This window comes from Erythrolamprus reginae, chromosome 12, assembly GCF_031021105.1.
Source record: "Erythrolamprus reginae isolate rEryReg1 chromosome 12, rEryReg1.hap1, whole genome shotgun sequence".
NCBI classification, from domain to species: Eukaryota; Metazoa; Chordata; class Lepidosauria; order Squamata; family Dipsadidae; genus Erythrolamprus; species Erythrolamprus reginae.
The window spans coordinates 19,798,039-19,821,929 of record NC_091961.1 but is presented as its reverse complement, the minus strand read 5'-3'; the positions used below and the strand labels follow the sequence as shown (position 1 = coordinate 19,821,929).

General features: G+C 41.2%; 2 protein-coding genes across 2 annotated transcripts; both read left to right on the top strand.

Annotated features, from left to right (window-relative positions):
• Positions 1-2: 2 nt before the first annotated feature.
• Positions 3-6,740, top strand: RPUSD4 (RNA pseudouridine synthase D4). Its single transcript, XM_070765527.1, has 7 exons — positions 3-240; positions 1,748-1,913; positions 2,546-2,747; positions 2,913-3,006; positions 3,710-3,860; positions 5,168-5,265; positions 6,135-6,740. Exons 1-7 carry the CDS (start codon positions 97-99, stop codon positions 6,357-6,359), a joined length of 1,080 nt encoding a protein of 359 aa, XP_070621628.1. The 5' UTR covers positions 3-96; the 3' UTR covers positions 6,360-6,740.
• Positions 6,741-12,054: 5,314 nt separating this feature from the next.
• Positions 12,055-17,797, top strand: PANX3 (pannexin 3). Its single transcript, XM_070765302.1, has 5 exons — positions 12,055-12,235; positions 14,045-14,187; positions 14,417-14,631; positions 14,880-15,529; positions 17,744-17,797. The coding sequence occupies exons 1-5, from the start codon at positions 12,055-12,057 to the stop codon at positions 17,776-17,778; spliced, it is 1,224 nt and encodes a 407-aa protein (XP_070621403.1). The 3' UTR covers positions 17,779-17,797.
• Positions 17,798-23,891: the final 6,094 nt, after the last annotated feature.

Here is a 23,891-nt window from a genome sequence, read left to right as displayed (position 1 = left end):
TTCGGGCAAGGCGCGAGGAATGCCCGCGAGAGAAAGGGGCGGGTGGTGGAAGCGTTGATTCCTCCCCTTTCTAACGTCACATGGGCAGGAAAGAAAATGGCTGCCCAAAATGTTCCTTGTTCTTTACTACGAACGGCTGCTCGGAGTTTTGCCCACAGTCCGGCCGCGGCCGCTTCGGTGACCGCCGAACAGATGGCGCAGAAGCTGCGGGAACAGAAGAAGCCAAAAGCGATCCCGGAGGTGAATCTGTGGGCTTGGCTAGCAATCATGAGGTGGGAGGGGGGAATTTTCTCAGCATGCACCACGGAGAAACTACATTTCCCAGCGTGCATTGGTGCACTGAGAATTCAGCTAACTGGGTCTCCCAGCTATGTGAGTTGCGACAATGGAAGTTTTGTGATGTGCAAAATCCTAGAACCTTCAAACTTGACAACTTTCTAGGAGTTGAAGTCCATAAGTCTTAAAAGTTGCCAAGCTTGGAGACCTCTGTCCTAGAAAGATTTGTTCAGGTGCAGAAATAATGACGTGAGTTACCCTCATTTTGAAGAACTCTGTTGGGAAGACAATTTAAAGAGTTTGTCCAAAAAGTGATCTGACCATGGCTTTGGATAGATAGAACAAAACTTTATTATCGCTTTCAATGTACACTAATCAGCATACGTTAATGTTCTGTCGGGCTCTCTGGTAGACTCCTCCCAAAAATTCACAGGTACAAATTTCAGACACACACACCTTTGAAAATTCAAAACAATGTTCTTTATAATGAAAATTCACTTAAACTAAACCCTCTTTTTGTATAGCAAAGAGCACTCGTCTCCAAACAAACTGGTAATTGGTACAAGTCCCTTATCAGTTCTATGATACTTAGCTTGCAGCTGTGAGGCAATTCACAGTCCTTCTTCTTTCACAAGGTGAAACACACTTTGCTCTGGTTTAATTTCAAAGCGGGGGGAAATCAGCACACAAAAGGTCAAACGCAGCAAAGCAGGCACGAAACACAAAGATCAGATAATCCTCCACAATGGCCAAACCCACAGGCTGCTATTTATAGCAGCCTCACTAATTACCACAGCCCCACCCAACCACAGGGGGCCTCATTTTCTTTGATAATAATCTCTCAGTTGTTGTTGCCTATGCATCGCTCTCCGCATGCGTGGCTGTATCATTAACTCTTGTTCTGAATCCAAGGAGGAGCTAGATAATTGATCTCCTTCTGAGCTGTCTGCCCCACTCTCCTCCTCCCTGTCACTCATGCCTTCTTGGTCAGAGGAGCCTTCATCAGCAGATTCCACCCGGGGGCGGGGGCAAAACAGGCCTGCAGCATGTGGATGTCTCCCCCACATCCGCAGTCCTTGGGGCAGGAGCTGGACCAGAGCTAACCACAACACATTAAAAAGAAAATTTCATTGCATTTAGTTCTCAAAAGATAACCATTATGCATACATCCACAGAGAGTGTACATTATGCATGTATACACACACATATCTGATTATCCTCCCTATTTCTGTCACCTTTCCAATAAAATTGCTCATATTTTATATTTATAGAAATATTTATATTTTAGGCTACCCTGGACTTGAAAGTGTTTGCATCAAGACATCATTTTCATCCTTCTCAAAAAAAGAAAACATGTATTTTCTATGTAGCAAACACTTGTCTTTTATGCATTTCTGTTTTGTTGTATGCCGTGGCTACCAAAGCTGAGCAATAAAGAAACTACCTGACTTGTCCTTTGTTCTATTCAAAGGTTCCAAAAGACCGAGTATTGAGGCGAGTGCAAGAATATGTTCAGCAGACCCGATGCTTCCAGAAGCTCCATCCTAACGTCCTAGCCAAGGTTCTGAAAAAGGGAATCCTCTATTCAAACAAAAATATTGTAGTAATAAACAAGCCTTACGGACTTCCTGTCCATGGTAAGTGTAATGCTGGTCTTCCAGCAGTGGTAAGTGTAATGCTGGTCTTCCGGCAGTGTATTAGACTGGGTAATAAATGTCCTGCAGAGAAGTCAAATAATTTTGTATCTGTTACTGAGGCTGTGTAGGAATTCATCTTGTGGAACTAGGTTTTATTTTGCTTTCAGAATGTAGCTTCAGACTTCCTAGTTATTTATGTGGCAGATGGTTTATGTTGTGGGTTCTCTAAGCAAATACTGTCATTTTTTTTCTTTTTGTATACTGCATAGACTGGTATTAAAAGCGATAAAATAACCTGGACTTCATCATCTATCTTAGTATCTTATGTTTTGATGGTAATGCAGATATTGAGTGGCAATAAAAAGACCATCCAAGACATTGATACATGTTTTCCGGGTAGCTTAACCCAAAAACTTTTTTCCCCCTGAAATTGGTCCAACTTGGGTTTGATGTGTGCAAATTTGGCAATTCTGTAGCGTAACTAAAAACATAGCTTGGGAAATTATGTGATTTGTGTTAAGCGTTAAATAGTTTTGTTTAGCGTAGTGGAATAAATGAACTTAACAGTTATTTGTAAACTGGGGTTTATGCCTTTGCCTTATAGGTTAACCTAGATTATCTCTGCTTCACAGGTGGCCCTGGAGTGAAGACATGCATTACAGATGTGCTGCCAATACTGGCCAAGATGTTAGATGGCATGAAAGCTGAACCTCTACATTTATGTCACAGGCTGGACAAAGAAACTACTGGAGTGATGGTCTTAGCAAAAGATGAGATGATTGCACACCAAGTCCAACAGATGTTCAAAAACCATCAGGTGGAAAAGAAATACTGGTAGGAGAAATCTTACAAATGACGAGCAAGTTGTTATTGTGACTTGATAATATTGACTTTCAGTAAGCCAAGAATCATAGTATAAGGAGAACCCAGCAGCCTTTGGTCTCCAGGCAGAGAGAGTTGATTGGAGAGAACTGAAATCCCTCCCTGTTGTTTTCATAGGGCAATTTGTATTGGAAATCCAGAGCCAGAAGAGGGGCTGGTGGACATTCCCATTGTGGAGAAAGAAGTGAAGAGCCATCAGTCGCATTTCAAAGTGAGTATACCTGGCAGCAGAGACTTGCCAGTTCTGGCCAGAGCATTTCACTTGGAGACCTCTGTTTTAGTTATTGCTTACTGGAGAGCATTTAGGCAGATTTAGGATTAACACCCTCAATTTGGGGAATTTACCAGCATCTTCACCAATATGGATACCAGTTCCTGAAATAAATGCTGAACAATTTGTTGCCTAAGTATCATTACTGTACCATAATTGCACTAAGTTGTGGAGTGCTTTACTTAGGGAGGAGTTAATGCCTTCGAATCAGTCTTGATTCTTAGCAACTGGCTTGACAAGTCTTTGTAGTCTTCCAGATAATGTGCTTTGCCATGCCCTTCATCTTAGGGCTGAAGAGTGACTGATCCAAGATCCCTCATTTGGTTTCATGCCTAAAGTAGGAATAGAACTCTCAAGGCCCTTAGTTTTTATCCCGATGCTTTCACCGCTCACCAAACTGGCTTTCCTATTATACATGTAATATTTATGTATAATTGGTGGGCCTGCTTGAAATTGAGAGGGAGTGTTGGCCTCTAAAAGCTCACAGTTCTTATGATGTAAGTTTGGATGTTCTGAATTACCAGTGGAGCAATTCAACAGTTTTCTTCATTCTATGTAATCTATTAATCTTCTCAACTGTTGTCCAATTGTTGTTTGGATGTTATGAAGAATTGATTTTGAGTCATGTATATTTTTGGCTTAGATGACACTTGCGCCAAATTATCGTCTATCTTTAGAAGACAAAAAGTTGCACAAAGTGCGCCGGAACAAAGATGCTCACTTGGCGGTGACCCGGTATCGTGTATTAAGCAACTGGTCCACTTGTTCTCTCCTTGAATTGGAACCAGTCACAGGTAAGCAATTACATGCCCCTTTCTTTGATGCTTCCCATTGCCTATCCTGTTCTTTAACTATTGGTGTTAATAAGCATCAAGTCAATATCCATAAACCTTCTCAAGCATCTGAAAATCTGACCTTTTTAAAATCATCTTGTTTTTCCCCACTGCATCTAAATTAAATGCTATCGGATTGAAACCTTAATTATTTTTTGGTGTATGCAATAATCAAAGATTTGCATCATTACAACAATAAATAAAATGGTAGATGTCAGTACTGTGTACCCCACCGGTTGGGTTTGTCAATATATGAACTAACCAGCAATGTATATTGGAGAATTAGCATAATGTTGCTTTAAGGGCTAGTGTTGCAATTAGCTATAAAAAGGAGTCAGATGTGTCTCTCTCTGTTATTGCTGTTATTGTTGTTAATGCTTGCTATTGCTCTATTGCTCTTGCTCCCTGATCTCACTCTGTTTTGTCTGTGTGATTATACTCTGTACTAAATGTTGGTCTATCTATTATGTATGTAAGTAGTACTTACGGTATTATATAGAACTGTGTTCTGCAGGAGAGAAATATTGTAGAATTATATATGCATATAGAACTGTGTGTTCTGAAGAAGAATATTATTGGTTAGAAGCTATATGTATATTCTGATGTCTGGTTTGTATATAATATTGTAAATATTATTGTTTTGTTTTTGAATTTCCCCCCCCCCCTTCCCACTCTACCTCACCCCCAACCCTTCGTTCTGTCCCCCTCCCCCCAACCCCTCTTCTTGTTTTTAATTATATTTGTAAATAAATAAAGTATATTTTCAAAAAAAAAAAAATATTGTAAATAATATTTATACTCTACTTATATTAGTCTGGGTTAATGGGTGAATTACCACCACTGCCACATATACTCTGTTTTAAATTTAGGATTCTGACATTGGTTATAAGCCCAGTGTGGGATGCTAACAGTAGATATTACAAAAAGCATTGAAGAATTGAGGAAAACAGGAAATAAGTAAACATAAAGACTATTATTCTAGTATAACACTTAAGGTCAAAGTAGTAAGCAAAACTGCCTGGTGCAAGAAAAATATCTGTATACTTGGCATGTCCCTTAAGGGAAGACATTGTACTATTAAAATATTAATATCCCTTTCTGCCTTTTTTTTCTTTCTAAAATTTGGATATCAAGCTGTTTGGATCAAATGAAGCTTATGTATATGTAAATGTATATGAAAGTCATTTTATGCAACCTGACCAGAACCAATGAAATATATTTAATGGTTATGCCTCTTATTTTCCCCCCATACATTGTTTGTTATGCAGGAGTGAAGCATCAAATCAGAGTCCATTTGGCTTATGGCTTAGGTTGCCCAATCCTTGGGGATCACAAGTATTCTCACTGGAGCAAGCTAGCACCACAGGTAAGAGGGGTATTAAGAGGAAATGGCTAAAAGAAATAACCCAGCAAGAAATTAAGAAAACACCAGAATTCTTTTTATTAGGCATTTCAAATAAGAAATACAAAAAAGACATATATTATTTAATAATCCACATTTTAGTAGCAACTAGGATAGCTTTTGCTCAACAATGGAAAGACCTTGAGACCCCAAAAGAAACTGATATATTTAAGAAAGTCTTAGAATGTGCTGAGCTTGACATGATGGCAAGAAGGTTGAAAAATCAAGAAGAATCGGAATTTTATGAGGTTTGGCAAAAGGTATATCTGGTGGGATACAAAGAAATAGAGATAACCTTATTTTTAGATTATTTTAAATATATTTATCCTTAGTAGTTATATTGTATTAGACAGTGATTATTAACAACATAAAGATAAATTCCTTCTTTCCTCTTCTACCATTTCTCTTTTTTTTCTTTCTTCATAGTTTATTTCAAGTCATAATTTTAAAATTTCTATATATTTTAAAATGTTTTAGGATTTTTATTTATTTATTATCTTACAATTGATATATCCAAGTATTTTATAATTAATGATAAAGTTAGTTTATTTATTTTTCTTTTTTACTTATGAAAAATATAAAGATGACTTCTACTTTGAGAGGAGCGACTGTTGCTCCACTATACGTTATATATAATGTATGTTTTATGTAATAAAAAATATTTTTTTAAAAAAAGAGGAACCCGGGTGGATATGGCCATGAACTATAATCCAAGAAGACGGTAGGGTGAAATGGACTTCAGGGTTGTTAGGATTGTCGAATAGTATTTTGTTGGACTCAATTAGAAATGCTTAGTGAATCATTGTTTCTCTTCTTTTTTTATGCACATATAGAAACTTTCTCTAGGTACACTGAAGAAACTGGGTTTGGAACAAGTCAAAACCCGTTACCTCCCTCTCCACCTACATGCCTGTGAGCTCACCCTGCCTCCGATAAACGGCAATGAAGAGCAGAAAATCCACTTATTTTGCAAGCCACCCGTCTTCTTCCAGCGCTCCTTAACACGGCTAAAGTTAGAGTTTCCAAAATCCGAACAAAAAAACCCTGAGACTGATTAGCTATGCTAGTTTGTTAATGGCACTCCTTTTCCTGACTTTATAAAGCCATGGGAGGATCCCATGACAGGGGAAATAATCCAGAACCAGATGTCCTCAGCTGTGGAATCACAACATATGCTTCTCTGAAAGCTTGCAACCTTTCAGGGGAAATCATTCTACCTAGCAGCTGAAAATGGAACCAAGTAACGGGCACAGATCTCCCAGTGCCTATATGCTATCAGAAGTTGGGAGATTTGGAAGGATTCATAGTGTTTATATAAGCCGTCATTCCTGCAATACGTTAGTTGGATACATTTTTTCAGTATTTGAGAGTCCACATATACCGAGTGCTCAGCCAAACAAAGTTAGGTGGTCTACTTAAATAAAAGATGTGGCCTGTGCTGAATGAATGTGATGTAACTGTAATAAGAGGTACAGTGGCACCTCTACTTAAGAACTTAATTCGTCCCATGACCAGGTTCTTAAGTAGAAAAGTTTGTAAGTAGAAGCAATTTTTCCCATAGGAATCAATGTAAAAGCAAATAAAAAATAAAAGCTCGGAATTTGGGTAGAAGGAGGAGGACAAAGAAGAAGAGGAGGAGGACAGTCGCTGCCCAGAGCGAAGGGAGTGTTTCTTTTCTCTGGGCACTGGCAGAGGTTTATTCCCTCTCCAAGCGCCCAGAGGAAGAAAATGTTTGCTCCGGACTGTCAAAGCCTCCTTAAGCACCACTGAAAGGCTCCTCTGGCATCCCAGAAAAGCCCAAGGGGGAATGGCAGGAAACTGGCCAGGCCTTCGTGCCGCTCTCAAATTTCCAGGGAAATTTTTCCGGGCTTGGGTTCTTAAGTAGAAAATGGTTCTTAAGAAGAGGCAAAAAATATTGAACACCCGGTTCTTATCTAGAGAAGTTCTTAAGTAGAGGCATTCTTAAGTAGAGGTATCACTGTATTCAGGAGAGGAGAGGAACACTCAGAGGTTCGTTATGATTAGGAATTCAATAATTGATGGAGCTATGAATTGGGGAGTTATTATTATTATTTATTAGATTTGTATGCCGCCCCTCTCCCTAGATTCCTGTTCTTGGTTCACATCTCGCTTCTGCCATGAGGTTACAGAACAGCCTTAGGAAAGTCAACCACAACTTTCTCTTGCAACTGCAATAGAACACGAAGCTTCTTTATCCCAAGTCTGACTACTGATCTGTGCAACCCAGTGTTATCAATTCCGAATGGCAGCTGGAGAGGACAAAGATCACACTTCCCTGACGCTGGAAGTTTAGGCAATAGAACTTAGACTTACCATACTTTTCGGAGTATAAGATACACCCCACCCCCAAAAGTGGGTGAAGATTGTGTGTCTTATACACTGAATGTTACCGAAGCCCCATCTTTCTACCAGCCCCCACTCTGCCCATTTTCAGCATCCGCTCGTTGCGTTTTCGATTTCAGCAGGCTCCATTTTAGACCCGTTCCAGGTTGGGGGATCATCACAGCACATCACCGCTGATCGCCACCGCTGCGTGTTGTATTTTCAGCCTCCACACACCCGTTTTTGGCCTCCATGTGTTGCATTTGTGGCCGGAATTCCCACCGCCAGGAACCTGCCGAAAATGCGACGTGCAGAGGCCAATAATGGGGTGTAAGAAAAGGACGAAAACGTGATGTTGGAGGCAGAAAGCGGTGATCGGTGGCAATGTGCTCTGGCGATCCCTGTTGCCTGGAACTGGCTGAAAGTGTGATGCACAAGGCCAAAAATGGGGTATGCAGAGGCTGAAAATAGGATGTGGGGAGGCAGTGATTGGCTGTGGCGATGCCTGGAACAGCCGATTGGCGATATTCCAGGAGGCTGATCAAACCACAATCAGCTGATCATGCTAAATCAGGCTTAGATAACGTGCTGAAACTGACCAGGCTGTTTGTTGCAAGGAAGCTAGCCAGATGAATACCAATGGATGCTGGTAGACCGAGGCAGATTTATTTTTTCTTGTTTTCCTCCCCAAAAACTAATATGCGTCTTGCATTGGCATTCTTCAGCCTCGAAAGACCATGGTGTCATGCGTCTTATACTCTAAAAATACAGTATATTCCACTTCACAGATCTTCATAGCCATGTCTAAGCAATTTGCAGAGTCAGCCTATTGCCCCCAACAATCCTAATTTTTCTGACCACAGAAGGACAGAAGGCTGAGTAAACTTTGAGCCTGGTGAGATTCGAACTGCCAAATTGCAGGCTGCTGGCAGTCAGCAGAAGTAGCCTGCAATGCTGCAATCTAACCACTGCGCCCACCATGGCTCTTATGATAAAGGAATTGTAAAGACGACAAATAAACAGCCTAAACAAAATGTCTTACATGCTCTCAAACATGGATGGTTTTAATGCATCACTGAAACGTTGCTTTTTCTTTCTATTGTCCTTTCAATTGCCAGTTACAACAAGCCAATCTTGTTTTACATTCACTGGATTTTTTTTGGTCATCACATTCCTTAAAAAATAGTCCACCCAAAATTGAATGGAAGTGTTTTTTTTTATTGGTAATATCACACAAACCCATTACCCAATTACAACGGGGACATTTAAATTGGGCTAACATGTTTGACTTACATTGGGTCTTTTTGATAAGTGGTTTTGGATAATGAAAGAAAGCACAACCCTAAACTAAGGGAAGACAACTTTCATTAGCATTTAGGGCTTGCTAGGCCAGCTTGCTGAAGACCAGGGCCTATTTTGGGAAGATGGGGTGGCGCAGCAGATAGAGTGCTGTACTGCAGGCCACTGAAGCTGACTAGATCTGAAGGTCAGCGGTTCAAATCTCATCACCGGCTCAAGGTTGACTCAGCCTTCCATCCTTCCGAGGTGGGTAAAATGAGGACTTGGATTGTGGGGGCAATATGCTGGCTCTGTTAAAAAGTGCTATTGCTAACATGTTGTAAGTCGCCCTGAGTCTAAGGAGAAGGGCGGCATAAACATCGAATAAATAAATAAGACATTTTTAAGTGCAAACATTTGCTAATTGGCAAGTCTTAATAAACAATTTTTGCCTGTTAAATGTCTTGAAATTCACCCCTTCACAAAAATAATTTTAACATATGTTTCTTTTGTATTGTGTGAATGCGAATGAGCCACAATCCCCATGTTTCCTGCTACGTTTTAAACAAAATAGTCAATTTGGGTGCATGGGATATGCACATACACTGGGAATTGGAAATAAATCAGTAAAATGATGTAGAATCTGTCTACAGACTTATTTCTGGTATCTTTTTGATTCCCGCATTTTGGGCATAATGTATTATGAATACAGCAGAATTACATTACAAAAACTGCAAACCAAGTCCACTACCATCTTATTTGCTTTTGATTACTCTTTTTTAATTAGAGTAAAACACCATGTGGTGCTATTTAGGGTTACAAATCTAGAGATAGAAGGTAACTTTCAAATCCCATTATTTAACCCAGTGTTTCCCAACCTTTGCTGGCTGGGGAATTCTGGGAGTTGAAGTCCAGATAGCTTCAAGTTGCCAAGGTTGGGAAACACTGATTTAACCTCATGACTGATAGCCATTAGAAGTGTAAATGGCATTTTATTACAGAAATTCTGGAATATGGGATAAATGCATAATATTGGAGAATACCAAATTTCAGAACTATCAGCGAATTTTGGAATGTGGTTTCTTAAAAGCGATTAACAATCTTTTCCCAAAGGTGCCCATTTTTCATTCTAAAGGGTGGCTTTGCCTATACTGTATATGGCAGCAATAATATTTTGATCTTCTGCAATGGGATCTCGCATTATTAGAATAATTTAGAATGGTTCTTACAAAAATTAAAATAACATACAGGGCTTGACTGTATTGACTGCAAAAATATGTTGACACTCCATTAAAGAAACTTTATTAAAGGATTAGGCCTATATAAAAATCAGAACTATTTCAGGGGGAAAACCGAATACTGATTTGTGTGTAAAGAAAATTGGTTGTCTTGATCTACCTAGAAAGCTACACATGTGAATTCAGCCACTGCACTAAACTATTGTGAATTACACCTCACTTCCTCAGATGTATGGAATGGCTAAACTGACAGGATTTTAACTGGGATAATATGGAGGGGGAAGACAGGGTATACAGTGATCCCCCGATTATCGCGAGGGTTCCGTTCCAAGACCCCTCGCGATAATCGATATTTCGGGATGTAGTGGTGCGGAAGTAAAAACACCATCTGCGCATGCGCGCCCCTTTTTCCATGGCCGCACATGCGTAGTTGGTGGAGTTTGCGTGTGGGGGGCGGGGAAGACCCGGGGAAGACCCAGGGAAGGTTCCTTCGGCCGCCCACCAGCTGATCTGCTCCGCAGCGCGGCAGCAGCGAGGAGCCGAAGATGGGGTTTCCCCGTTGCCCAGGCAACGGGGAAACCCCATCTTCGGCTCCTCGCTGCTGCCGCGCTGCCGAGCAGATCAGCTGGTGGGCGACCGAAGGAACCTTCCCTGGGTCTTCCCGCCGCCCAGGCAAAGGGGAAACCCCAAGATCGCTTGCCGTTTGCCCGTCACCCGCTCGCCCGGCCGCTCGCTTGCCGCTTGCCCGTTCGCCCGGCTGCTCGCTTGCCGCTTGCCTGTTCGCCTGCCCGCCCGGCTGCTCGCTTGCCGCTCGAGAACAAGAGGGGGAGAGATAGAGAAAGAGAGAGAAGGAAAGAAAGAGATGAGAGAGGGAGGAAGAGAGTGAGAGAGGAAGAAGCAAGATAGAGAAAGAAAGATGAGAAAGGAAGGGAGTGACGTCATCGGGTGGAAAAATCACGATATAGCGTTTCGCAATGATCGGGATCGCGAAACTCGGGGGATCACTGTATGTGAGAAAGATTACCTTCTCAATTGTAGTGTGCTTAAAATGTGCATTAACTCACAAAAACTATCTGAGGTTGCTCGGAATCTTCCCATATGTTAAGCTTTGGGGATTTAACATGTTATTTTGCTTCTTATTTTAGCAAGGAAAATCACATTGCTGGGAATTGGTTTTGCCACCAATTCAAGCAATATGATTTAGGAGAAGCAGCAATTTGTCCGATGGCCACATGCAAGTTGTGGATCCTCATAACTATGTTTTTAGAACTGGGCTGTATTTAATTTGATGGAAAGGTTGAGAGAAGGGGGGGGGGGGAATGCATTGAAATTCTTGAAGTTTCAGAATCCTCTAGTTTTATAGCAAATACATCGCTAAAGCACAAAAACAGAATTCTTAGGTGTCCTGGGTGTGTTTCTCTCCCCCACCTTCACTTTTGAAAATATGAACTGCTGGCCAGCCATTTGATATCCCACCCCACCCCCTGGAAATTGCTGGATCTGAAAACCGAATACACTGGCCTACCTCTTTACCAGTGGTGGCTAGAAATAACATCTGCTTATGAAAGAGGGAGATAAAACCACATGGCCCAGCCTTGCCGTGTTAAGCTTGTGGTTGGCCAGATACAGTGGAGTCCTTACCAATCACTGCATACCCAACTCAACAGCTCTATTTCTGGGCTAAGGGTAGTTGCAAAGAACAGGTTGCCCTGTAATTATCATTTTGTTTAGCAAACAGCCAAGTTGGTCATTTACAAACTGCCTGATGCTTAATTCCCCATGGAGAAAAGCTAAGGCATCCATCGGCAAGCCACCTCCCGCTTTAGATGTAGCTGAGACCTTGGTGAAGCCATCTCCTCTGTGTGTGCATGCTTGGCCCCTTTAGAACAGAACCATGTCGATTGCACACACGGCTGGCAATTACATGCTCTCGGATGCACTGCTTCCAGACCCAAACAGGTCCAGGGCAAAAGGGCTTCACTTGGAGCTGCCATGCGATCGCATCATGAAGTTTGTCACAGTGGGGCTGCCGCTTTTCTTGGTGTCTCTCATGTTTGCCCAGGAATTCTCTACCGGTAGGTCAATTTATTATTCTTTGAAGAGGGGTGGGGGAGTTGACTATGTTGTTTCTCAAGGGAAAATGCCAGCAGACGGGGAGGGAAGAAAACTTCATTCTTCTTTTTAAAAATGAGTTTACTGCAAGGCTCAGTATGCTAACTTGAAATAGACTTTGATATTGAATTTAGCATCTGCAAAATCAACCCAGGAGTTTCATATCTGAAACCTTGAATTGGCCCTCTCTGGATTCACTGTGGGACTTCAATAAATATGGTGCTGAACTACAAAGGGCATTCAAACCACACCTTACCATTTTAATATGTAAAATATGAAATCTCTGAACTTTAAAATTAGACATTTTACTTTTAGCAGACAGCGATGAAGAAAACATGTCAGTCATCAGCCTGAGTGATGCTTTTATGTAGGAAAAATTAGATATTTCAGAGACACTTACTCCATTTACAGGTTTCACTGCAGTAGGGGGTAGCCGATTGCAAAGGGAAGTTCTGAGATGACAGTTACAACGGATTAGAGAAGATCCAAGTCGGAGTAGCCTAGAGAAATCCAGCCAATGAAGTTCATTGGATGGCCTTCAAACCGTCACTGCTATCCTTTGCGATGCAAGGGCTGAATCCATACATGCATCTTGGAAAAGAGACACTGGAATATATCCAGATGTTTCTTTCTCAAAATAACTCCCATTAAGTTTAGAAGCTGCAATTCTAGGTATTTTTCCTTGGATACAAGCCCCATTAAACACGGGGAGGGGGGTTTCATTCAGAATAACCAGCATTATGCTGAATGAGGGAGGCTGCAAAGGTACCCATTCCAGAAGCAACGGTGTCTTGTTTGATAGCATGTACCCGAAACAGGATGATCTGTGTGTGGCTTTGTACAAATCTGACATTGGTTAGATGAGGTTTCATGGCTGCAATTCACAGCCTGCCTCAGGAATTTATTTCTGGAAAAGAATGTCTCTGTGAGGTTCAGTCGATCCAGATGGAATAAACAAAACTTATTTCTCTCTTTGGCTTGCCTGAAAGCTTGTAAAATATTTTTAGGGATTTTTTTTTTAGCACACCCAGCCTACAGAGATGAACAAAAAGAGCTTACAACCGTCACAGCAGGGACAGCATAATGGGACTAATTTCTTAGTTTTTTAAAAAGTGGGGATCAGTTTGATGCCGAATACTGTCCTAGAGCAGTGTTTTTCAACCAGTGTGCCGCGGCACACTAGTGTGCCGTGAGACATGGTCAGGTGTGCCGTGGGGAAATTAAACATGGGTCCCCAAACTACGGCCCACGGAGGCCATTTATCCGGCCCGCCGCCAGCCGCCTCCATCCGAACATAAACATTCCCCTCACAATCCCTCCAGCTATCAGTGACAGGAAGAGTGGAGGCACAGGGAACGCTCACTGACCAATCACTTTCTAGGATTCATCCCAACCACTAGCGATGAACCAATAGCAGGCCGCCTCTCATCCACACCCGGAGGTCCCCGCTTGGGCTGTCGCGCACTTGTCATTGTGTGGCCGCGGCGAGTAGGTGAAGCTGCTATTCATCCCCATGGTCCTGATTTCTAATCCTGGAGGTAAATGTTATTTTCGTTAGTGGTGTGCCCCAGGATTTTGTAAATGTAAAAAAGGTGCCGTGGCTCAAAAAGGTTGAAAATCACTGTCCTAGAGGGATTAAGGTTGGGCACAGACCGTCCTTGCTGGAGGTGGTTCAAAACATAGCAGAGAATTTCTCTGTTTTTATTATGTTGGATGTTGATGGATGTTGCTGTGTTTGGATGGAGATGAATATGGTTCTCTTCCTATGACAGGATCCCAAATCAGTTGCTTCTCTCCTAGCAACTTCACAGCAGAGCAGTCTCATTTTGTTGATGCCGTGTGTTGGGACTCCTTGTTTCGCTACAATACTGAACCTGCAAGAGATGCTGCATCCCGTTCCCTTTGGGTCTTCAAGGTATTGGGGTGGAGAAGGCGACCCTCCGTTTTGAGTGCACGCTATGTGGATCTCAGGGCATAATTTATAGTAGTCTATTTATCTCAACATTGGCCACTTCAAGAGGGGTGGACTCCAACAGCTGGCTGGGGAATTCTGGGACTTGAAGTCCACCCCTCTTAAAGTGACCAACGTTGAGAAACACTGTTCTACCCTTCCACTGACCACAGTGCTCATTCTCTTCTTCTAGGTCTTCCCATATTCTTTACTGGTCATCGCGGTTGCCATGTACCTGCCTTATCTGCTGTGGAAGTATGCAGCTGCCCCCTCACTCAACTGCGACTTGTTCTTCATCATTGATGAACTGGATAAATCCTACAACCGTTCCATCCGCTTAGTTCAATACATGGTGAAGCTCCAGCAGTCAGAAGAGGACCCAGAGGATTTCTGGGAGGAGCTTGACCTGTAAGTGACAGGTGGATGTGTGATCTGCATGCTAAATTCCCAGAATTTTCACTTGCAAAACCTCAGGAAAGCATTGCATTGTAAATTTCTCCCTGCGTTCTTGCACAGCAGTGGCGATTTCCCCTGGGTTATTCCTCCTTAATCTCCAGGATGGTCCTCTTCTGGGTTGTGGTAGCTTTTAAATCCAACATGGAAAAAGTAGCACAGTTCTATTTTGTCCTTATTTTTATTTGTTTTCCCCCTCCAAGGGCTCGCAGCGAGAGATACTTTGAGTTCCCTCTCCTGGAGAGGTACCTGGCTTGCAAGCAACGTTCCCATTACTTGATCATCATTTACGTATTGAGGAATCTCTTCCTCCTCTTTCTTCTGGCTGTCAGCTGCATCTACTTGGGATACTGTCACCTGCAGGTCTTTTTCCACGATAAATTCAGATGTTCAATCAAGGCAGGGCTTCTGGAAGAATCAGATGTCCCAGACTGGATTCCTTGCAAGCTGGTTTCCTTCTCCGTTTTCCAAGTTACCAGCATCTGCCTTGGGTCTGTATACGTCCTTCTGGGCCCAGTGGTCCTTTACCACCTGCTTCAGCTGTGCCAGTGGGACAAGCGGCTTCTGTCCATTTATGAAATGCTGCCGGCATTTGATCTCCTCAGCAAGAAAATGCTGACTTGCCCATTTAATGATCTCAACATCATCTTGCTCTTCCTGCGGGCCAACATCTCGGAGGTCAAATCTTTCAGTAGACTGAGTGTGCTAAGTACTCTCAAGGATATTTCACCCAACAAAGAAAGCATAGACACTGTTGTCGATTTTATGACCCTCCTTGCTGGGCTGCAGCTAGCACAGCCAAAGCATAATTCCAATGGCAATGAGAATTTGCTCCATCTTGAGAATGAAGCTGGTAAGTAACATTCCCTGAAAGCTGTGCTGAACTCTGCTGGTTTCTTGGGGTATTTATTTTTTACTGCGCAAAATATATATTTTTTGAGTATATATACAGTATATATTTCTATATACTCCAGTTCATTCTCAAGGTGCATTATTTTGATGGGACATGACGGTAACGGAGAGGGGCGGCATACAAATCCAATAAATAAAATAAATAAATAAAAATAAAATAAACTTGTTGCTTGTATCCTTAAGATTTATATTGTTTCCTGATTGCTTAACCCTATGACAATCATTAAGTGTTGTACCTCTTGATTCTTGACAAATGTGTCTTTTCTTTTATGTACACTGAGAGCATATGCACCAAAGACAAATTTCTTGGGTATCCAATCACATCTGGTCAATAAAGAATTTTGTTCTGTTAAGTTTGCACCAGTATCTTTGATCTGTTTCACCATCTCATCAAATTTCTCTTTCTCATACTTCTGCAATGCCTTGAAGTCATCCACACATGTAACATCGAGTTTATGCTTAGTTTTGGGTTTAGGAGGTTCAAATGGACAGGTCAGTATTGCAATTTTAGCATCTTTAACTTCTTTAGGCATCTGTGGATGGCTGAAGTCTTTATCCACAATGACGCCCTTAATCAGCTGAGTGTCTTCTATCTGTACCTTCTTTTGTTCCAAGAGAGCAGAAGGTAACCATGTAAATTGTGGCTCCAATACTCTGCAGCCTCTTTGGCTGCTCCATTCCAGAGCTCTGCAAAACTTTCCACTGGGAGATAACACAAAACGATGCACCTTTTTAAATATAAGCCAAGGTATTGTTTTAATCAACACTTACTGTTATTGGATAGGCCTCACAAGTTCTCCCACTTTTGTGGAAAGAATTTTCTTTCCTTGAAAGTGGGAAGGAGAAATCTTATGCAATAACACTTTCTAAAACTCCATGGGAGGGCTGGGGATGGAATCATTTATTTCCCACATGATTGACTGACTGACTTATTTATTTGTTTGTTTATTAGATTTGTATGCTGCCCTTCTCCAAAACCTCAGGGTGGCATTTTATATATATATTTTTGTGGTGGCTGCTAAACCAATCACTGAAGTCATTAAGCAAATCTACTTTGCTGGGAGCTTTTGCCAAAAGCCAGAAGAAAACTTTGGTTTTCAGTAAAAATGTCGTAAATTGCAGTTGGTTGCCAAATGCCCAAAATGCAGTCACGAGACTGCAGGGGCTGGCGCCTGTTAGTACTTGGGCCATAAAGACCTTTTGTGAGGGATCCTTTCTAACTCATGCCCTCATCGCCTCGAGGCTCGACTACTGCAATGCTCTCTACATGGGGCTACCTTTGAAGAGTGTTCGGAAACTTCAGATCGTGCAGAATGCAGCTGCGAGAGCAATCATGGGCTTCCCCAGGTATGCCCATGTTACACCAACACTCCGCAGTCTGCATTGGGTGCTGATCAGTTTCTGGTCACAATTCAAAGTGTTAGTTATGACCTATAAAGCCCTTCATGGCATCGGACCAGAATATCTCCAGAACCGTCTTCTGCCGCATGAATCCCAGCGACCAGTTAGGTCTCACAGAATTGGCCTTCTCCAAGTCCCGCTGACTAAACAATGTCATCAGCCGGGACCCAAGGGAAAAGCCTTCTCTGTGGCGGCCCCGACTCTCTGGAACCAGCTCCCCCCCAGAGATCAGAATTGCCCCCACCCTCCTTGCCTTTCGTAAGCTTCTCAAACCCACTTCTGTCGTCAGGCTTTGGGGAACTGAACTACCTTTTTCCCCCTAGGCCTATACAATTTATGCATGGTATGTTTGTGTGTATGTTTGGTTTTAATAAGGGTTTTTTAATTATTTTAAACATTAGATTTGTTACATGCTGTTTATTACTGTTGTTAGCCGCCCCGAGTCTATGGAGAGGGGTGGCATACAAATCTAATTTAAAAAATAATAATAATAATAATAATAACAACAACAACAACAACAACAAAAACAACTACGAATGCTCACTAAGTAGCTGGTCATAAGTCAAGGATATTGGATTGTTATATGCTATTAGAGTTCACTTTCCTTGAGACAGGAAGCCATATAAATTTGGTTAATAAATAATTTGTTCCACTCATGGAGGAAAACAATTCAAATATCTGAATTATAACATCCAATTGCAATATAAGAACCTCTACATCATTTTAATACAGTCCTTTCTTTCTTTTATACTAGAAATGAAACGTGCTTTGGAAGCTAAAGAAAACTGACTCAGGAATTGATTCAACACAACAAATAGCAGAAAAATTGGAACTGGTGAAGAGTCTTGAGCATAAAAAAGGGCTCCCCCTGTGTGAATTTTGGGTCATCTTTATTTTTGGGGGGCGGGGGGGCGGAAGCAATTGTTTGTTTTCTGGTATTTACATCCATGGATTTCACCCTTATAATAAATATAAATGTACAGGTTTCCTAACGGAACCCCAAATTCTGCATTTTTTTACAGTCTGACTTTCTTGTAAAGCTAGATCTCTGTTTCCTCTATGACAACTTCAACACTTCTGGACCTTCAGATCTCTGCTACTCTCATTAAGCTTATAAGATCCTCTTTTTAAAAGTAGGCTTTTGTTATCTCAAGCTTTCTACTCTAAAATAACTCAGAAGTATATAGAAAATAAACCTCATGCATTTTTAAAATAGTGGATACACACCATCCATGGAGGGAACAGTGTGAAATGCACCTTAATTCATTTACACAAGAAAGTGAAATTTAGAAGCTGGTTGAAATTGATAAGCTGAAACATCTTTCCAATGTTACACAACTTTGGATATTCAATTTAAAATTATATTCTTTAAATTTAGCACTATCATCATAGGTACCAGTGATTAGGTTCAGGGGTCTATTTGTTACATAAAATTAAGCTAAATAAGCCACCCCCTTTTTAAAAACTAAAGTGTTAAAACATGCTGAGCCAAAGCAGAACATGATTTAACTATAACATTTGAATGAGGCTTACGCTTCTTGTTCTCACTGGTTGACTTAACACAGCTAAGCAGCAAGTTCAACCAGAAGGAAAGTATTCAGAGAAAATTCGGTGGTCCTAAACAATTTATGGTTTTAAATATTTATTTATTTATTGGATTTGTATGCCGCCCCTCTCCACAGACTCGGGGCGGCTAACAACAGTAACAAAACAGTATAATCCAATACTAAAAACAGTTAAAACCCATTATATAAAAACCAATCATACATACAGACATACCATGCATAAAATGGTAAAGGCCTAGGGGAAAGTGTATCTCAGTTCCCCCATGCCTGGTGGCAGAGGTGGGTTTTAAGCAGCTTACGAAAGGCAAGGAGGGTGGGGGCAATTCTAATCTCTGGGGGGAGTTGGTTCCAGAGGGCCAGGGGCCACAGAGAAGGCTCTTCCCCTGGGTCCCGCCAAGCGACATTGTTTGGTTGACGGGACCCGGAGAAGACCCACTCTGTGGGACCTAACTGGTCGCTGGGATTCGTGCAGCAGAAGGCGGTCCCTGAGGTTTTAAATATGTCATGAAGGGCTTTATAGGTCATAACCAACACTTTGAATTGTGACCGGAAACTGATCGGCAACCAATCAGACTGCGGAGTGTTGGTGTAACATGGGCATATTTGGGAAAGCCCGTGATTGCTCTCGCAGCTGCATTCTGCGCGATCTGAAGTTTCCGAACACTTTTCAAAGGTAGCCCCATGTAGAGAGCATTACAGTAGTCGAGCCTCGAGGTGATGAGGGCATGAGTGACTGTGAGCAGTGACTCCTGGTCCAAATAGGGCCGCAACTGGTGCACCAGGCAAACCTGGGCGAACGCCCCCCTCGCCACAGCTGTAAGGTGTTTCTCTAATGTGAGCTGTGGATTGAGGAGGACGCCCAAGTTGCGAACCCTCTCTGAGGGGGTCAATGATTCTCCCCCCAGGGTAATGGACGGACAGGTGGAATTGTCCTTGGGAGGCAAGACCCACAGCCACTCCGTCTTGTCTGGGTTGAGTTTGAGTTCCAGGGAGTTTTATTATTATTAATATTATTTATTAGATTTGTATGCCGCCCCTCTCCGAAGACTCAGAGCAGCTCACAACAAAACAGTACAAATCCAATGATTAAAACAATTTAAAACCCTTAATATATATATACTTGGTGTACTTGGTGCCTCCATGTCAGACTTGGATCTTGGGCGACTGCAGACGTCTTGAAAATGTTTTCTTTGCACCATTTTAGAAGTGATTTTTTTAGAAGTGATTTTCTCTTGCCTTCTTCTCCCAGGGCTCACAAAAAGGGACTGGTCCAAAGTCCCACCCAGCTGGCTTAGTTCCTAATGTGGGGTTAAGGATTCCCAGTTTCTAACCTTGTGCCTTTAGCATTGACACCAAACTGGCTTTCTTAAAGTTTAAGGCCAGCCTTTTAAAGCGTTCCAGGGAAGAAGTGAAGACAGAAATCCAATACAATTAAGCTAATGCTCTTCTTTCCAGCATTCAGTAGCAGCATGCGTGCTGTGTTTTAGATGGATAGTTCTGTTTTGATAAGCAACCACATATGCAGATTGCTGCACATTGATTGTGAATTATAGCAGGCATAAATAACACTAACAAGGAAGATCAATGTAGCAATCCATTAACAGAATCTCACAGGTAATTCAACCGAACAGCCTTCAGTGCTCAGTCGAAAGGCAAAATATAAACCAAAGTGACAACATGGAGAGAAAGGTGCCAAGTTCTACAGCTTATATCAATTATATTCCCATGTAAGATACCAAAGCATAAAAGCACTGAAATGATCCAAGCAAAATAATGTATGCATCAACTGTCAATGTTCACCACAGCTTAGTTTTCTCCTTTCTTTTTTTCATATAGAGAATCAGATCTTGGACTTACAAGTATGTAAGTGGCAAAAAAACACAGAGGAGTATATTATTCATAGCAGGGATGGGCATATTTGGAAGAGGGCAAGAATTTCAAGATGGACAATTCAGGATCAGGATTGTATTTAACCAGAAATCTCTTTTTTTCCAGTGTTTTTTTCTTTCTTTTTTTTGCAAATAGCTCTGCTTGGAAGCATCCTGAAGCTATCTGCATTTGTCTAGAGCAGAGGTCTTCAAACTTGGCATGTTTAAGACGTGTGGACTTCAACTCTCAAAATTCTGGGAGTTAAAGTCCACAAAGTTGCCAAGTTTGGGGACCTCTGGTCTAGGATGCTGGAGCAAACTGATCCAAAAGGTTTCTTATTTCTTAGAGTCCATACCTTATTAGAGGGAAAACCTAAACTTAAATCTACGGTATCAAATTCCTTTATACAATTCCCACCAGGGTGAATTATTAAATAATCAGACTTCCAGGCAAGGGGGGAGTGCTTTTATTGAGACCACTTAAATCAGAAAGACAATTTGTAATATTTAATCATGGGTGGAAATCACATTTCCACTTGCTATTTTAGATTATTTCCTCAACAATAACAGCAAAAGAAAAGCAGCACAAACAAGGCAAGTGTAACCCGTTCATTTTTACATCATACAGGATCATTATCCAAAATATTTACCCATGCAAACAAACAGCAATCTACACACCCATAGATTTCTAGAACTATGAAAAAGAGCAATTGTAAACCAAATCCAATAATTTCTGTCTGCCTCTTTCTATACACTTGTAAAGATTTTATCAAAAGTAAGCCCTGCTCCAGTTAAATACATAGCAGGCAGGTCCTCAACTTATGACCACAATTGAGTCTTAAAAGTTTTGTTGCTTTAAGCGAAATTGTTGTTAAATGAATTTTGCCCCATATTTTACGACCTTTAAGTACCATTGTTGACCTTGAACGGTCACTAAATGAACTGCTGAAAGTCGAGGACTGCCTGTATGCTGTTTGTTGTTTACTCTCAGATACACACAAATTACTAGGAGATTACAAGTGACTAGAATCGTCCATATAATGTGATTCTAACTGCTATGCAAATATCCATGCTCGTTTGGATAGAAAATCATCATTTCTTGCATATTAACTTTCAGATAGGTCTGTGCTGAATATTTGCATTTATTTATTACTTAGATTTGTATGCCGCCCCTCTCCGAAGACTCATACTTTTGAATAAATCAATGCAAATGATGAATAATGTTTTGCATTGGAAGTTGTTCTGCATAGAAATTTGGGGATTTGAGATGTCTGCCGGAGGCTTACGGATTCATTTTCAAATAATGATTATGTAGACAAACACATATCTTACTGTCGTCTGCAGATTTCATTTTAAAGTAGGTATTTTTTATCTGGGGTAAACTTTTCCATTAAATTAAGCATGACTTGATTTAAAAAAAGAATGGATATTACATGCAAACACTCCATATCCTTTCATTTGCAGTTAAATTGCCATATTTGCCCTGGCTGTCTCAAACAGCCATGTAATTATAGGGAATGTTAAACACTGTGCTTTTTTCATTCCAACTCTTAAATTTGTTAAACAAAGAAAAGAGCTGTACAAGGGCTCAAAAATATAGGCATAGCACTGCAAAACATTTTAAATTCTCAGACACACCTCCTACTTGCTCCCTAATTTAGGAAACAAACCATCTAAATCAAGGATTTCAGACCCCCACCCAACAGCTAATCTGAAGTAAACTTCCATCTACATTCAGTCCACCCTTATCATAGGTCAATCTTACTCTGCCACATGAAGGACGAAAAGATCAATCCAGGAGTGACAGCTGTTTCACAGTAAGGATGGATGGAGAAATCACCTGGTCCACATTTAATTATGAACTTAATTCTGCATTAAGAGACAAGCTGAAACTTTCTTTGAAGTATCAATTTCTCAGAATTTTGCATAGCTTATCGATTTATAAAAAGGGGAAAGTACCAAAAATGCCAGTATTTTTATTTTTATTTATTTATTAGATTTGTATGCCGCCCCTCTCCGTAGACTCGGGGCGGCTATGTGCGGAAACACCAGTAATTAGGGGGAAAACAATTACTGTATGGAAATACACACTTTAGAAGCTCAAATTGCAAAATGATTGCATGCCTTTAAAAATAAAATACCAATTTTGATTCCAGCTTTTAAAAATACCTAATATGGAAATGGGACATTTGAAACTGTTAAATCAATGGAACAAAGAATCCACAACACAATGGAGCTGACAGATTCACCCATCTATATTCCACAAACCCAATGCCAAAAGTTAATTTTTGAAGGGCAGAGTCAAATATCTCTACCATCTGGAATCCTCTATCTGAAATAAATCTAGCACATGAAATAGCTATATTTTCTTATCCTCAGGTCTGTGTTATTTATCACAGATCAATCCATTATTGTTTCTTATACATTACAGTGGAACCCCGACATAAGAGCTGCTCTACTTAAGAGCAACTCGAGATAAGAGCTGGGAGGGGAGAGATATTTTTGTTCTACTTACAAGCCCAAATTCGAGATACAAGCGCCAAGGAGCTGTCTCCTGAAGCCAAACGCTAACTTCCGCGTTCGGCTTCAGGAGACAGCTGCGAAGCGGCGCGCGTGTTTTAAAAGGTTGCAGCCGGCCTGGGGGGCTCGGGGGGGTGCTTGCACTTTCTTTCTTGCTCTTTTTCTTTCTCTCTTTTACCTTCCCTTCCTCTATTTCTTCTTTTCTTTCTCCTTCCCACCTTCTTCCCTCCCTCCCTCCCTTCACTCATTCCTCTCTTACTCTCCCCTTTCATAAGTTTCCTTGCTTCCTTCCTCTGTTCCTGTCCCTTCCCTCTTTCCTTCCTTCCTTCCCACCCTCCGTCCATTCATTCACCCATTCCTCTCTTGATCGCTTAAAGCCGGTCCCTGGTGCAAAAAGGGTTGGGGACCTCTGTCCTACAGGATTGGGTGGCAGAGAAGTTGAACATATGTAAATTTAAAAGTTTAAGAAAGTTTACAAGTTAAGTGAAAGAAACTTCATTATTCATTTATATGTACATGTACATTTCTTCATTAAAAACATGTCTTTCTGCATAATTTAGACTAACTTTGTGAGTTTTTTGAGGGCTGGAACCAATTAAAATTATTTACATTAATTCCTATGGGGAAAAGTCGTTCGAGATAAGAGCTGCTCGACTTAAGAGCCCAGGTCCGGAACGAATTAAACTCGTATCTCGAGGTACCACTGTACTGGGAAATCTCATGCATTTGATTGTCTGTCTGGAGTATTTGGGAGTAAAAGTTCACAAGTCTTAAAAGTTGCCAAGTTTGGAGACTTCTGGTTTAAATAGTATACCCACAGATGCCACTTTACTCTGATCCAGCAAACAGCTCTATAAATCTATTGTTTTCCATTTTCCACTTTGGTTTAAGCCAACCAGATCAATCCCTTTTTGGCAGGTTGCTCCTCTAAGACAAATATACAACATAC